The 15,945-nt window shown below is 33.7% G+C and overlaps 1 protein-coding gene across 1 annotated transcript in view; it reads right to left on the bottom strand.

Annotated features, from left to right (window-relative positions):
* Positions 1-3,340: 3,340 nt before the first annotated feature.
* Positions 3,341-15,945, bottom strand: part of LOC150094747 (uncharacterized) — a 437,902-nt gene continuing 425,297 nt past the window's right edge. Inside the window, exons 22-23 of the mRNA XM_090410976.1 lie at positions 13,603-13,805; positions 3,341-3,551 (exon numbers count right to left, since the gene is read on the bottom strand). Of these exons, the coding sequence (XP_090267102.1) occupies positions 3,405-3,551; positions 13,603-13,805 (350 nt within the window). The 3' untranslated portion in view covers positions 3,341-3,404. The remainder of the gene's footprint in view (positions 3,552-13,602; positions 13,806-15,945) is intronic.

Raw genomic sequence — 15,945 nt, forward strand, 5'->3', positions numbered from 1 at the left:
ATCACTTGGTGAGAGACCATTCTCTGCTTATTGGAGGCCTAAAGTGGCTTAAAAAAGTTCAATGTTTGGTCTCTAGAGCAGGGTTTCCAGATATGTAAAAATAAATTAAAAAATTCAAATATATATATATATAAAATATAAATAAAGTAAAATTGATCAAAAATAGAAAAAAATCCTTAGCCAACCCACAGTACAAAATGTACTATATGTTCACAAAATAACCTTTCGTGAGTGGGAGAAATAATAATACTAATAATAAAAATCTAGAAGTTGGTCTGTAGAATGACTCATTTTAATGCTACCATTCTACGCAAAGAAATGTTGGATCTCTCTGAGATGCATGACATAATTCTGAAAATGTTACTCCTATGGCATGCTAAAAATGGGAAAAGGTACACCAAATCTTTGCTCTAGACTGTTTTTGGCACACATCAAGCATCTAACAAGCAAAATGGTGAAAGAGAGGCAGGATTGAGGAAGGGGTACCACTCTTTAACATATTTGTTCATTCATATTTTCTGTCAGTCTGACAGTTTAATGTTTGTTGGTTAGGAGAGAGAAATATTCAGTGTTACTAACAGCATGAAGGTGTTAGGCAGAGGATTTGGCTGCAGTGAAGTTCACCATACACAGTTTACCTTAACTATCTCCAGAAAAGTGCTTACAAACCCCCCCCCCCCCCCCTTAATTCCAAGGACTTAAGAACTTATATGTAAAATATGGATTTAGTTAGAATTTAGAAGTAAAATAATTTCCCACAGACATTACCTTTTTTCCTTAAAAATATAACTGAATTCATATTTTACTCAGAACAATTTTTTTTGAATACAGCATGTACCTATGCAAATTTCCAAACTACCTAAGAGAGGTTAATGGATAACTTGTAGATATATATACTTACTGGCTGACCAAGATTTTCTCCAACAGAACAGAAGTACTGGTATACTAGAGAGTTTGCAACCTGATATGTTGTGAATGATATATGTGTGTGTGTGCATGTAAGAAAAAAGATTCTGTTGTCAGTACATGGATTACATCAATTCTCTCCTTAGTTAACAGATTGTCATTTTTTGAAAATTTCAAATTTTGAAATTTTAACACAATACACAAAGTAAGAAAATACTATGTTTTTTTGGTGGTACAAGAACTTAGCATATGAATCTATTGAATTTTATGATTTAACCTGTACTAACCTAATGGTTAGTCACAGATGACATCAATGGCCCCTTAATTCCAAGGACTTAAGAACTTATATGTAAAATATGGATTTAGTTAGAATTTAGAAGTAAAATAATTTCCCACAGACATTACCTTTTTTCCTTAAAAATATAACTGAATTCATATTTTACTCAGAACAATTTTTTTTGAATACAGCATGTATCTATGCAAATTTCCAAACTACCTAAGAGAGGTTAATGGATAACTTGTAGATATATATACTTACTGGCTGACCAAGATTTTCTCCAACAGAACAGAAGTACTGGTATACTAGAGAGTTTGCAACCTGATATGTTGTGAATGATATATGTGTGTGTGTGCATGTAAGAAAAAAGATTCTGTTGTCAGTACATGGATTACATCAATTCTCTCCTTAGTTAACAGATTGTCATTTTTTGAAAATTTCAAATTTTGAAATTTTAACACAATACACAAAGTAAGAAAATACTATGTTTTTTTGGTGGTACAAGAACTTAGCATATGAATCTATTGAATTTTATGATTTAACCTGTACTAACCTAATGGTTAGTCACAGATGACATCAATGGCAATATCATATTAAAAATGAGGATATTAGGAAAGAACTTGATATTGTTAGTATCCAGGAATGTGTTAGCAGAGCTAATCTCAGGTGGTATGGTCACTTAAACAGAATGGGAGAAGAAAGATTAGCAAAACAAGTGTTCTCTGTCATGTTGGCAGGAAAAAGACCCAGAGGAAGACTAAGATATAGGCAGATTGGTACAGTTAAAAGTGCCTTACAAGACAGAAATATAAGATCCGATAATGTTGGAGTCTTGACAGGTAACAGACTGATTTGGAGGAAAATTGTAGATAGGAAGTTAGTAATGATGTAAGTTTTTCATGTAGTACTATCATATCCTGTACACTCCTTGAAGGTACATGTCAGGAATTTGATGACGATTTCTTTTTTGCAAACCACCTGTGGTATGCTGAATTTTTTCTTCAAATTAAGATTTATCTTTAGTATGTATATCCAAAATATTTAGAATACTATGATGTCTAATAAAAAAAAATGTTGGCAAAGACTTTTCAATTTGACATTATAATCCAATAAGTTTAACAACATTATCTCTTCTAGCATCATTGACAAACAACAAAATAAATGTTGTTGTTCTTTTCACATACTGACCCTTACATTTTATAATTAAAAAGTATTCTCATCATTTAGGAAACACAGAAGCCTTCCAAAACCAAATGCAAAATGGACAACTGAACGCTTTCATCATTCTAATATTGTACTCTACAGAATGTACCAATATGATTGTGATGTATTGTTTAAAAAAAAAACAGATTTGACATCACATGTACTAGTCAATACACTCACTGATAAAAGAAATTTTGTTGACAATCCTACCCATGAAAGCCAATAGCAACATGGGTGGAATAAGCTTAAGGAAATCCTGGCACCTTGCTCTAGAAATCAACAAAGCACTCTTTTAAGCTATTTCAGGCCTCCATTATACAGAATGTTGGTCTATCACCAAGCAATGAATGTCTAATACTTAAAGACATTCACAAATGTTAATGTCACAGTGCGATCTGAACTAACAAACAAAACAGTACACTATTGATAAAATATAATGGGAAAGTTAAAAAAAAAAAGGTGTTTGAAACAAAATCAGCAAGGAAAAGATTCGGAGAAAGGCCTGGGAAGTTTAGGACTGTCTACTACCTTACAAGAAAGAAAAAGGATTGGAATGGATTGCCTTTGGAGATCATAAATGCAGGCAGTGTGAATACATTCATGAATATGTATGAAACCTGGTATGGGTGTTATGGACCTCCCTTAATGAATCCCTTATCTAAAGGTCTGCAGTCACAATAATAATAAAATGTTTTATCTTTTGTTCACCAAAACGAATGCAAAACATCTACATAATTTCAATCACAATAACAACAACATCTATGCATAGCTTAACCTTCTAAACAGACGGTTAAACTCCTGTTTATAACTTCTACATGCAACCTGTTGTATCCTATATTTTCCCAATGTGATGTAACAGTGTTATGTTTTATAGTGATATTAGTACACATCTCATAAAACCAAAAAGAGACAGAGGCATACTATGTTTAAAGCAAGTTACACCAAGATACAATAAACAGGTTATTAGGGAATTTATTTACAAACAGCATTCAAGTTTTATTAGTAACACAAATTAAATTTAGCACGACACTTGTAAAGTATTAGGGAAATGATGAGTTGGAGAAAGTCTCTGTTTCAATAATTCAATGCTTAATTTATATAATTCTTTGTCCACAGTGTGTTGTTGCTGTTGCTGCTGACTACTAGCAGAAGAAGATTCAGGAACCTGTTAAGAAGTAACAAATATTTTAAAAAACAAAAATTAGGAAATTAAAAAAAAATTACTATTTCTATAAAATTAACCAAACTTTTGAAGTAATAAGAGATTATTCATTTACACCTGACCTATCCTCTAAAACATAATGACCTATCAAATAAACATTGACAAATTAAATTAAGAGTTTGATACATTCCAAATCCTCTTTAATTTGTGTTCTTTAGCCAAAAACCTTTTCTTTCTACAGGCATACTGCATTTTATACATTTTTTTATACATCACACACACACACACACACACACACACACACACACACACACACACACACACACACACACACACACACACACATATATATATAAAACTGGGGTCAAATAATTTGTACCCTTAGTGTTTCTAGTTATTGCTCTATTAAGGTTTCTCACTTGGTTTCCAGACCTGATTTATAAGCAGAATATCTCCTCCTCCAATGATACATACTTTTCCTGGCACACATTTTTTTATAAATACAAAATGTGTCTTTATTCAGTAATAATGTCCTTTATATTTTAATAATATTCATTCTTGTGAATTTTCTTTTTAAACTAATATAAGGAGCAGCAACAGCATTCAAAACCACACATGAAGATAAACTTCTTGATTGGAAGGCAGTTTCAAACTTCAAATGGGGAAATGGACAATGAAACTTATTGTGTGCCTATAGTCCCACAGGAGGTTCTCCTAGGGAAGATGTGGAACAATTCTTTCTTGTCACTATAGCAGGAAGCTGACATTCAGAAAATGACAAAAGTGGTACTGGTTAGAGATCTAAACAGCAGAGTAGGAAGTAAATCCCACCAGGCACACGGAAATGTTCTGGGAAAATTTGGAGAAAAGGGCAAGGCTAACAATAATGGTAAGTATCTACTGGATTTCTACTCAGGATATGGACTAGTCAATACTAACACCATGTTCAAACATAAAGATGTGCACAAGTTCATATGGAGAGAAGACATAAGAAATAAGAAAGCTTCATTGACTATCATTGATAGTGATATCTGCAAGCTGGTTCAGGATGCAAGGGTGTAAAGAGGAATTGAAAGTGGAAATGATCATCACTTAGTACCAAGTAGGATAAAAATTAATATCATATTGCAAAGAACAGCATGTAAGAAAGTTTTAAAAAGAATTAAAGTTAACTAGCTTTTACAATTAAACACTATGCTCGACTATACTATACTATACAAATGTTATTGAAGTATAAATGAAACAGTTAAAAATAAGAACTAAAACCTTGGAGTCTAAGTGGCAAACTCTAAAGAAAACATTTATTCAGCTAGAGAGTTGTGTGGTAAAGTTGTCTGTAAGGATAGAAAAATAAGAACCCCATGGTGGACACAAGAAGTTAAAAGATAAGAAGAAAGCATACCAAAATGCAAATGCAATAAAAGATACAGAGAAAAATAAGAAGGCTAAGCTATGTATAAAAGTAGCTAAACAAAAGTCATGAGAATACTTTGGTAAAAATACCAGGAAGGTAGCAAAATGTTCTGGAGGCTACTGAAAAAGTTCGTAAATGGAAGAAAGAAGAGTACTGTAAAAGGAATCAAAGATGATTAAGGTGACATGAAAACTGAAGATAACCTAGTTGTCTGGAGTAATTACTTTTAAAAGACTGTTAAACAAAATAAGCAGTAACAGAACTATACTAGAAAATTTTCAGGAGGAATGCAAAGATGAGTATATACCAAATCTTGAGGTAGATAAAACCATCAAAAACTTGAAATGTGAAAGGTAGCTGGAATAGATGTTATTCGATCTTTCTTCTTCTCTTCCATCATCAAGATTGAGTCCCGCATGGATAATAGCCTTCAACTATTCTCTGTTCAACCAGGAATTTCTGGTTGTTATTTGACCTTAAATGCTTAAATATGAGTGTATAAATGTTTTGCAGTGTAGCTACTGCATAATTCAAAAGGTTTGGCCAGAAGGTCACATTCCAGATGATTGGAACAGGGTTCTCATAGCTCCTGTCTATAAAAAAATGGAATAAAGCAGAATATGAGAATTAAAGAGGAATTTACCTGCTGAGTGTTCCAGACAAGATATATGCAAGCATACTTTAAAAAAAAGGTTAAGAATAACTGTGGAAGAGAAACTTGGAGAAGAACATGCAGGATTCAGACCAAATAGAGGTTGTTGGGATCAGATTTTCACTTTATGACAAATAACTGAGAAATGATGGGAATGTGACAAGCCTCTGTATTTAAGATTCATTGATTTGAAAAAGGCATAAAGATATAAAATTGAATTTCATATTAAAGAGAAGAATGTGTAAGAAAGTTTTAAAGCAAATAAAAGATGAGCAGCTCTCAGATGTGAACTGTAGACAAAAATACACAAACATTATTCAAAGAAAAATGAAAGAGTCTGAGAATAGGAACCAAACCTTGGAGATTCAGTGGCAAATCCTGAAAGAAAACATTGATTCAGCCAGAGAAGCATGTGGTGAGGTTGTGTGCAAGGATAGAAAAATCAAAACTCCCTGGTGGACACAGGAAGTTAAACAGACAGTGAAAAAAAAGAAGAAAGCATATCAAAAGTTTATTGTGCTCTTACAGAATACAGAGACAAACGTAAGAGAGCTAAACACTGTGTAAAACTAGCTAAACAAAAGTCATGGGAAGACTTTGGTAAGAAAAATAACTATCAGGAAGGTAGCAAATATTCTGGAGGCTGATGAAAAAGCTCAGAAATGGAAGAAAGAGTGCTGTAAAAGGAGATGCTAAAGGTGACATGCAAAGTGGAGAAAAAGATATCCTTGATGTATGGAGTAATTACTTCGAAAAATTGATAAATGAAACAAGCAGTGACAGCACAGTGGTAAAAGAACACTCAACAGGCATGCAATCCGGAATACATATCCATACTTGAAGTAGCAAAAAGACATCAAAAGCCTGAAATGTGGAAAAGCAGCTGGAGTAGATGATATTTGATCAGAAATGCTCAAGTATGGAGGTTATAAAAGTCTTATAGTGGCTGCACTGCATAATTCAGAAGGTCTAGACAGAGGGACAAATTCAAGATGATTGGAGTAAAGCTCTCATAGTACCCATATACAAAAAAAGGGGAAATAAAACTGAATGTGAGAATTACAGAGGTATTTCCGTACTGATGTTCCTGGTAAGATTTATGTAAGTATACTGGAGAAACGGTTGAGAAGGATTGTGGAAGGGAAGCTTGGCGATGAACAAGCTGGATTCAGGCCAAATAGAGGGTGTCAGGATCAGATTTTCACTTTATGACAGATAGTTCAGAAATCATGGAAATATAACAAAGATATGTATTTAAGTTTTATAGATCTTAAATTTTATAGAAGGCATATGACAAGGTGCCAAGAGAAAAGCTATTCAAAATGCTACAGTTAGATGGTGTAAATGGAGCATTATATCAAGCAATACTTAGTCTTTATTTGAGTTATAAGTCAGCAGTTAGAATTGAAGGAAGTACAGGAAGATAGTTTGACATTAAATCTAGTATCAGACAAGGATGTACATTATCCCCTCTGTTATTCATTATCTATATGGATCACATTATGAAGGAAAGCAGTATTAAACCTGATATCAAAATTGGAGATGTTAATTTCAGGTGGACTGATAACAGTAAAAAGTGCCCTAGAAGATACAAATATAAGATCTGATAATGTTGAAGTCTTGACAGGTAACAGATTGATTTGGAAGAAAATTGTAGATAGGAAGTTAGTAATGATGTAAGTTTTTCATGTAGTACTATCATATCCTGATAGTACTACATTGAGGATGTACCCTTGAGGGTAGATATCAGGAATTTGATGATAACTTACTGTTGAAACTCCAGTTCTAAATTGAATACTGTTGATCTATCATTTTATAGAACATATCTACAAAATTTAAAGAATTTAGTTCAACTGATTAAAATCAAATATGGAACCGAGTCATTTCTTTAAAATTGCTTAATGTCCTCTGAAAAATACATCCCAACTGGACTAAAGTGAAATGATATTCTAAGGAGAGGTCCTTTCTCTTACATATTCCCTCTACAACTTGCATTATTTAAGGATCTTATGATAAACTGCCTCATCAGACTAAAAGTGAAGGCATCATTGCAGGGAGATCCTTTTCACTGAAGACATCTCTAGAGGCCATATTGTTCAACTATTTTTGATCCATTTGGAATATAGTTGTTTCTTGAAGGCACCCCTTGTAATTTCTGCACAAATGTTTCAAACAGAGAGTTGGATTGTCAAGAAGGGAGAAGAAAACAAAATGCACAGACACTTCTACAAGTTGTATCTCCTTCAACTGATTTAATTTTGGGAATTTTTTTTTTTTTTTTGACTTTTACCTACTTCATCTAAAACAAAAAGTGATATCTCATATGTCATGAGGTTTAGAAGCTGCCTACTATTTGGCTGCCATTATTGTTTCAATTGTTGTGCATGTATAAATCCCCCCCCCCACACCAATATTTGAGGAATACCATAGCAGCAGCAACAAAAATATCATGGCTTATTAAAAATAATGGCACTAAAAGTAGGTGCTTCGAAATGCAACCAACCTTCTATGTTTTCACTCATCAGTTCGGTTTTTAACACTGGTCCCATAATAAGAAAAGCTCAGAGGTTTTGTTACATCATCCTAATTTCAATGATGACTTATCCATGATTTCTAGCATGCAGTGTCTGGCCTAAATGGTAAGCTTATTATTTGTTAAACATTCTTCTACATTTGAATCAGCTTTGTTTTATGGTAAGGTTGCAATGAAGATGGATTGTATGATTGTGATAATATACACTTTTTTTTCAGAGTATAAGCATAAGGCAGAAATGATTTCCAAAACTAGTAAACTATCACCATGTTTTATTTAGCATGATCAGGCAAAATATAGAGCATATATTTTGACTTTTTTTTTATATAGAATTCCCACCCACAAAAAGTTTTATAAAATTATCATTGTACTGGGTGGGTTAGGGATTAGATAATACAGGTATTCTGCTCAAGGCTTTTTTTATGTCATCCTGGGCTCACAATATACACATTTCTATATACAGTCTCTCTCTCTCGGTGCCATGAAAATTCACCTAAAAAGAGTTAATCAAAAGACAGTTTACCGAATGGCAATTCATTGCAAATGCAATTGATTGAAAAAACAATTCACTGGTAATTTTTCGATGTATTCTTTCATAATTGATAAGGTCATTAGGTGGTGTAGTCTATGTGTAGAGTGGATTTAGCACTCCTGAATGATAAGTAACTTTTTCATATTTTAGTTGATAATATTAGGTTAACTTATTGTAGTTTTTGTTTTAAAAGGTATGTGATTGACTGAGTTATTTAGTTTCTAAGTAAACCTTGTATTTTTTTTGCTTAAATACGATATTGTCAGTATGGTGCCAATATGTGGTAGAACAATGGCGGCAAAGACAAAATTGTCAGGTGATTTGAATTTGCAGAATTTTGTGCAGTGTATGTGAAATCTATTCATCGAGAAAATTAAAGGATACATGGAAGGAAATTGAAACTGGAGAGGAAGAGTGTAGATTAAATGTTTTAAAATTGAGTGCCTATTACGTGATGAGAATGTAGCAAATGTTGGTAGAGTGGACAGTATCAATGGTAGGATGGAAATTGATGTTATTAATGTTGAAGGTGCAGCCACAAAAATAGAGGAGAATGAAATGGACATTAATAAAGAAATAGCATGCTTGAATGTTATCTTCTACAGGACAAAGGGCAAAACTGAAAAACTGCAGAAGAGGCAAGAGATTAGCAGGGCTGAAAAGAGAAGGGAGCAGGTGGTCCGAAGTAATAATAAAGACCGAGTGAACAAACAAGAAAAAAAAGTTAAGGAGAAAATTATGTACGGAAACTCAACGGGGGGGGGGGGGGGACTAGTGTGACAAAATCATGTTTCTCTGGTGCAAAAATTCATGATATTAGTCATGCCATCCTGACAAAAAGGTAAATAGAAGAAAATGATTGTCTTGGTTGGCATAAATGATTTGAGAGCCGAGAAGTATTCTATGAGGGAGGATGTAAAGAGCCGTTAGAAGAGGCAAAACTCTGTTATGCAAATTAGAACAAATGGGGATGGATATGACACTGGTTAAGTGAATAAGAGTGTGGCCGCTGGACAGGTATCAAAAAGTGGTATATGGAGGGCCAGAATTGAGGCAAAAACAGGTAACTAGTGGTATGCTGCAAGGTTCAGTGCTGACACCACTACTGTTTACTTTGTACATAAATGATATCTAAGGTAGCCCATAAGATTGCTTGGCTATTGAAGAACAGATTAACAAGTAGAGATAAGGAAGTTGTTATTCTCTTTATAAGGCCTTGATACGTCCACATCTGGATTACTGTGCTCAGGTCTGGCCACCTGGGTTTCTTGGGGATGAGGAAGTTTTAGAGAGGATCCAGAGACGAGTGACCAAGATGGAGAGTGGTCTGTGGAATGTTCCCTATGAAGATAGATTGAGGATATGTGGATTGCAGAAGGTTGGTTGATAGGAGAAAAAGAGGGGATATCATAGAAATATTTAAGTTGCTTAAAGGATTTTGAATTTGGAAGTTGAATAAAGATGTAATTAGTAGGGTGATTCAGATGGAACTAAAACTGAACCATGCAACAACTTCTTTGAATTCTGCTAAGTCAGAGAGTTATTGTAATACATAATTTTGACATATTGCTCCTTTGTTATAAATGTTAATGATAAATTGTTATAAAATGTTAAATGTTATAATAAAAGTGATCCAGATGGAACTAAAACTGAACCACGCAACAACTTCTTTGAATTATTCCACTAAGTCAGAGTTATCATAATACATAATTTTGACACATTGCCACTTTGTAGCCCTGAATGTAGCTGAACTGGATTATGGATTGTTACTGGAACAGTTCGACAATTTTTTTGTAAAAATTTCAAATAAAATCTGAATAAAATTCATCCCATATAACTGGTTTGTGTGAAAGCATGCAGACGTTACATGCTAATACTACTACTACTACTACTACGAATAGTAATAATAATAGAGCCTCCATAGTTCAGTTGGTATAAACTAAGTCCTTTAGTTGAAAGACGGGTTCGAATCCCATCTATGACACAAATAATTATTATCTGTCCTATCCAACTGAAGATGAGTTAGCAGGCCTCATACAGAGATGGCAGGGTTTTTCCTTCAGGAAATAGGCAAACCAGTCCCATGAACACACATTTACAGACAGAAAATTGCTATCCCACCAACCATTAGGTTGACGACTTCAATAAAGATAAAGAAAGAAAGAAAAATTACCACACACATCTAACATATATATGGGATATCATGTTAAGCTTCAACTGCATCACAAGTTAATCCAATAAAAATTGTAGTTCTTTTAGATAAATACGCTTCCCTTCATGTCTTATAATTCATTTTTCATTGAACTGTTCATTCGATGATTTTAGTTTCAGCGAATTGTGATTTTTTAATGAATTGCCTTTCGGTGAATTGCTTTTCAATTTATGGTTTATTCAATTAATTGCTTTTGGTAAATTGTCTTTTGATAAATTGTTTTTGGTGAATTTTCTGGATACTCTCTCTCTCTCTATATAAAGGGTGTCTCAAAATTCACGCACGATTTAAATTTAGCGCCATTTGTGCGGTAAAGTGTTGCCAACAAGAAAAAAAAAAAGACAGCGTGACAGCTGACAGTTCAGGGTTATTAAAAATGGAGTGCTACACGAAAGAACAACGCATTTTCATTGTTGAGCAATATTTTAAAAATAGTGAAGGTTTGGCAGCTACAGTTCGCAATTTTTGTACAAAATATGGTCGGAATAGTGATTTAACTTCATCAACTGTGAAAAGATTAAAAAAATTCAAGGAAACTGGATCAATTAGTGATCTTATACACTCTGGCCGTCGTTCAACAGAAAACATCGAAGCAGTTCGTGAGAGTGTTGCTGAGAGTCCAGGAACATCAATTCGGCACCGTGGTCTTGAATTGGGCATTTCGAGAAGCTCTCTACAGCGTATTCTCACGAAAGATTTGCATCTTTATGCTTACAAAGTTCAATTGACTCAAGAACTAAAGCCTACTGACCACACACAGTGAAGAGAGTTTGTTGAATGGATTATGGAACAACAACAAGTGGATGCTTATTTTCATCTTGATGGCTTCATTAATCGACAAAATTGTCACATTTGGGGTTCAGAAAATCCATGAATGATTGTTGAGAAACAAATGCATCCACAACGTGTCACTGTTTGGTGCGGATTTTGGGCTGGAGGCATCATCGGTCCATTCTTCTTCGAAAATGCGGCTGGTAAGGCAATAACAGTTAATGGTGCTCGCTATCACAACATGATAATCCAGTTTTTTGTGCCTAAATTGCAAGATATGGATTTGGATGACATGTGGTTTCAACGAGACGGTGCCACATGCCATACAGCCCAAGAAACAATTCAATTACTGCATGAGTCATTTCCTGGTCGTGTAATTTCCTGTTTTGGTGATCAGAATTGACCGCCCAGATCATGTGACTTAACGCCATTGGACTTTTTTCTTTGAGGTTTTTTGAAGTCTAAGGTTTATGCCAACAAGCCCACGACCACCCACGCCTTGAAGGAGGAAATTGAGCGCTGTATCAACGAAATTCAGCCACATTTATGCAAAACGGTCATGGAAAATTTCGACAAAAGAGTGCGTATGTGCCAGCAAAGCTGCGGAGGCCATTTACCTGATATGCTATTCCATGCATAACCCTATACTGTATACTTTATGAATCAATAAGAAATTACAATTTTTAATTAAAAAACCTGTATTTTCTATCAAAACTACTTCTTGCGTGAATTTTGGGACACCCTGTATATAATGTGGTCAGATAAATGACCACAGTGGGAAAGCAATGTGCTGTTCTCATAATTGAAGGGTTGGATAAGTGAAGTACAATCATGATTACATGGTGCTCTACCATAAGTTAGATGACATACATGAGTTGGATAAATGGTGGATTATTGTGTGTGTGTGTGTGTATATATATATCAAGTGAATTTATAAATTTTTTCTTCAATGCATATAGAAAACTGGAATTTAGATTATGTCTATAAAACAAACATATTTCTCAATTATAAAATAGTGAATATAGGTAATCCTCATATGACGCGGATGTTAGGTTCCATAGAAATGCCGCGTTATATAAATCGCATTATGCGAGACTCAGATCACATAGAAAAGTTTTTTTTTAAAAATCAATTTTTTTTCAAGATTATATAAACAGTGACATATCCAACAAAAAAATATTTTTATTTAATTCAGTAATTCATGTAAGTTAAGAAAACATAAACTATGAAACAAATACATGGTATAAAATGATAAAAAAAAATTATAAATTGTACGTAAACTTCATTGCACATAATGCATAAATGTTTTAGGCAAAATAAAATAAAGTGCATATTTTAATTGTCATCACTCTCTTCAAAACTAAAATTTCGTAGATGTTTTTTATTTATGAGTGGCTGGAAGTCGTCATCACTTGAAAAATGTTTTCCATTTTTTTTTTTAAAGGAGGGTTTTAGTGAGTCACAAAAGATAATTTTGCACTTGAAAGTGTATCTGGAAGCAATAGCAATAACTATTCTTATGCTGCCTTAATTTTTATTAATGAAATGATGTTCTTGCTGTAATAATTATTTACCAACGTATAACTTTTGTCGGCCTCTGACAAATTTAATAAGTGCATTTTATTAGTCAAATCACCTTTCATATACATATATCAAATTTCTTTTATCTTCTTACTATGTTAATTACTACTTGCCTTGCATTACTATACATCTAAAGAGAGGAAAAAAAAATACAAAATAATGTTTAAGAGTGCAATGTGAAAAAGAAAATGGCCTTATTCTCACACTTCACTCATCAACTTCAGTTCCCATGATATTCACAAAGTAACATCTTAGAAAATTATCTGGGAATAGGTAAATCAGTGAATGGTAGGGTACTATATATATATAATCTAAAATTATATATATATAATTTTAAGGTTTAATACAAAACTCGATACCTTGTTAACTAGTCTGCACAACTGCCTTCGAATCTGAAGATCTCTTCGGGCACACAGGGCACGTCGATATGGACCAAAGTCTTCAAAAATTCTGGCTCTTTCTTTCTTCGTTTCTCGAATTGCAACATGTAGAGCTGCTATTGGATGCTCCATTACAAATATTTGCCTTGGAATATCACCATCTTGACCATCTTTAGTAATAACTAAATATACACAGAAAAAACAAAGAGAATGCTTAAAGAAGCATATTTTGCCTATTACATATGAGCATTCAAAACACAAATCTAAAATGAACTGTGAAAATCTGTAAGCTAGACATTTTGTTATTGTCTTGATTTCAATCACATAAAGAATGTGATTAATCTATAATGAAAGAAGTTTGATTTGTTTTTGTGGTAAACCATAGTGCTGAGTGATACTTATTTGATAGGAACTTTTGGTATGCTTTCTTCTTATGCTTAATATGGAGTTCTTATTTTTCTATCCTTGCAGACAACTTCTCCACATAACTTATTTCTCATAACTTTCCTTTCCACATAACTCATTCTTGAAAAAAAGAATCAATCAATGTTTTTTTTCAGAGTTTACCATTCAGACTCTAAGGTTTGGTTCTTGTTTTCAAACCGAGGCAATTGATGTGAAGTCATTAGTCTCCATATGCAAGTAGCTCAGTCGTGAAATTACTTAATACACAAACTTTATTTGCTTACACTTGGATAAGGATGAAACTAAGAATGAAATTTTTTTTTGCATCTTTAATTTATAATATAACTAAGTGGAAAAAACTTTCAACAAATACGTATAATCCAGAGTATTTTAGTAATAAGGTGTGGCACCTTTTGACTACTTGTATGTGAAAATATGACTTCTGCATTACTTCAACTTTGGTATCACTTCAGGGTCTGACTCCAACTGATGAGACCTCAATACAGGTCGAAATCAGTCTGAGTAGTGGCTCTTCTCATAATGCATAGTATTATGGGATCCAAAGCAATTGATGTGAAGTCATTAGCCTCTATATACAAGAAACCCAGTTGTGAAATTACTTCATGTGCAAACTTTGTTTACTTGCACTTGGATAAAGGATAAAACCAAGAATATAATTTCTTGGCATCTTTAATCTTTAATTTATAGTATAACCAAGTTTTCAACATGCTTTGTTCATCATGCTCATCAATCTGGTATAAGTAGTCTTTAGCATTTTTTACTGTGGATTGCATAGATATTGGAGTTGTTGCACAAGTTGGACTGAGCATGCAAGATCACTGTAATGGTTTCAGTTAATTATAAGAAAAACTGAAATGTTAACATGTTAAAAAGAGTTTGAAAGTAATTCTTAACCCCCCCCCCAAAAAAAAAAAAATTATAAACAGTATATCCAGAAGTTAAGAAGGGGACTGTTGCTAATTCTTGGTAACATCTAAGATCCTTTTGCTTTTAAAATTTGTTAAGTGATAAGCCATGCTATTACTTTTTGACAGATGTTCTAGCATTAGAACAATGGAAACAATCAAACTTGGACAACTCGTCATCGCTATGACGACTGAAAATATGCATGATTCATGTTTTTGACTTTATTTACTGATTTTTGCGCTAAAATTGATATTTCTTTTTTACTCCTGATTTTCCAACAAAATAAAATCAGAATAAGCTGTAACACACACACACACACACACACACACACACACACACACACACACACACACACACACACACACACACACACACACACACACACACACACACAAACGTTCGATGCTAACTGCAAATAACTGAAGCAAGATAAAAATGAAATCCATCATTGTCTACATAAGCAGCAACTTGTTCAGGCATAGCATTGCATATACCATATGCACTTGACTGTTTTGGCAGTTAAACTACTCTTCAGTGGTGAAAATCTTCTCATCTGTGAAGGGGATATCTCTTTGTCTGTTGTTCACGTACCACTCCTTTGATTTCATCACACCCTCTGCTACATAAGTTGTTGTGGTGTTAGGAAGTGTCCAGTAAAATGAGGATAGGCTCTCATTCCCAGGTAATCAGTTAGTACATGTGACATTGTTCTCTGTGAAACATTCATTTCTTGTAACATCATACTCTGCATTCTCACAAGATAATGGTAGAGGCATGCTTTCACAGCCCTCACAAGTTGTTGCATCCTAACGCAGCATGGTTGACCTGTTCTTTGGCAGTCAGATACACCTTCTGTATCATTATAGTGGTTAATAGTTCAATACAACAACATCCTACTGATCCTGAGTGTTTTTAGTGTGTTGAAATTAACAGGTGGCTGTATTACAAACTTGTGAAGTGCTACTACAGCTACACGGTTCTCATAATCTC

Source organism: Typopeltis vanoorti, chromosome 21 (genome assembly GCF_054136105.1).
Source record: "Typopeltis vanoorti isolate ZY-2024b chromosome 21, IOZ_Tvanoo_1.0, whole genome shotgun sequence".
NCBI classification, from domain to species: domain Eukaryota; kingdom Metazoa; phylum Arthropoda; class Arachnida; order Uropygi; family Thelyphonidae; genus Typopeltis; species Typopeltis vanoorti.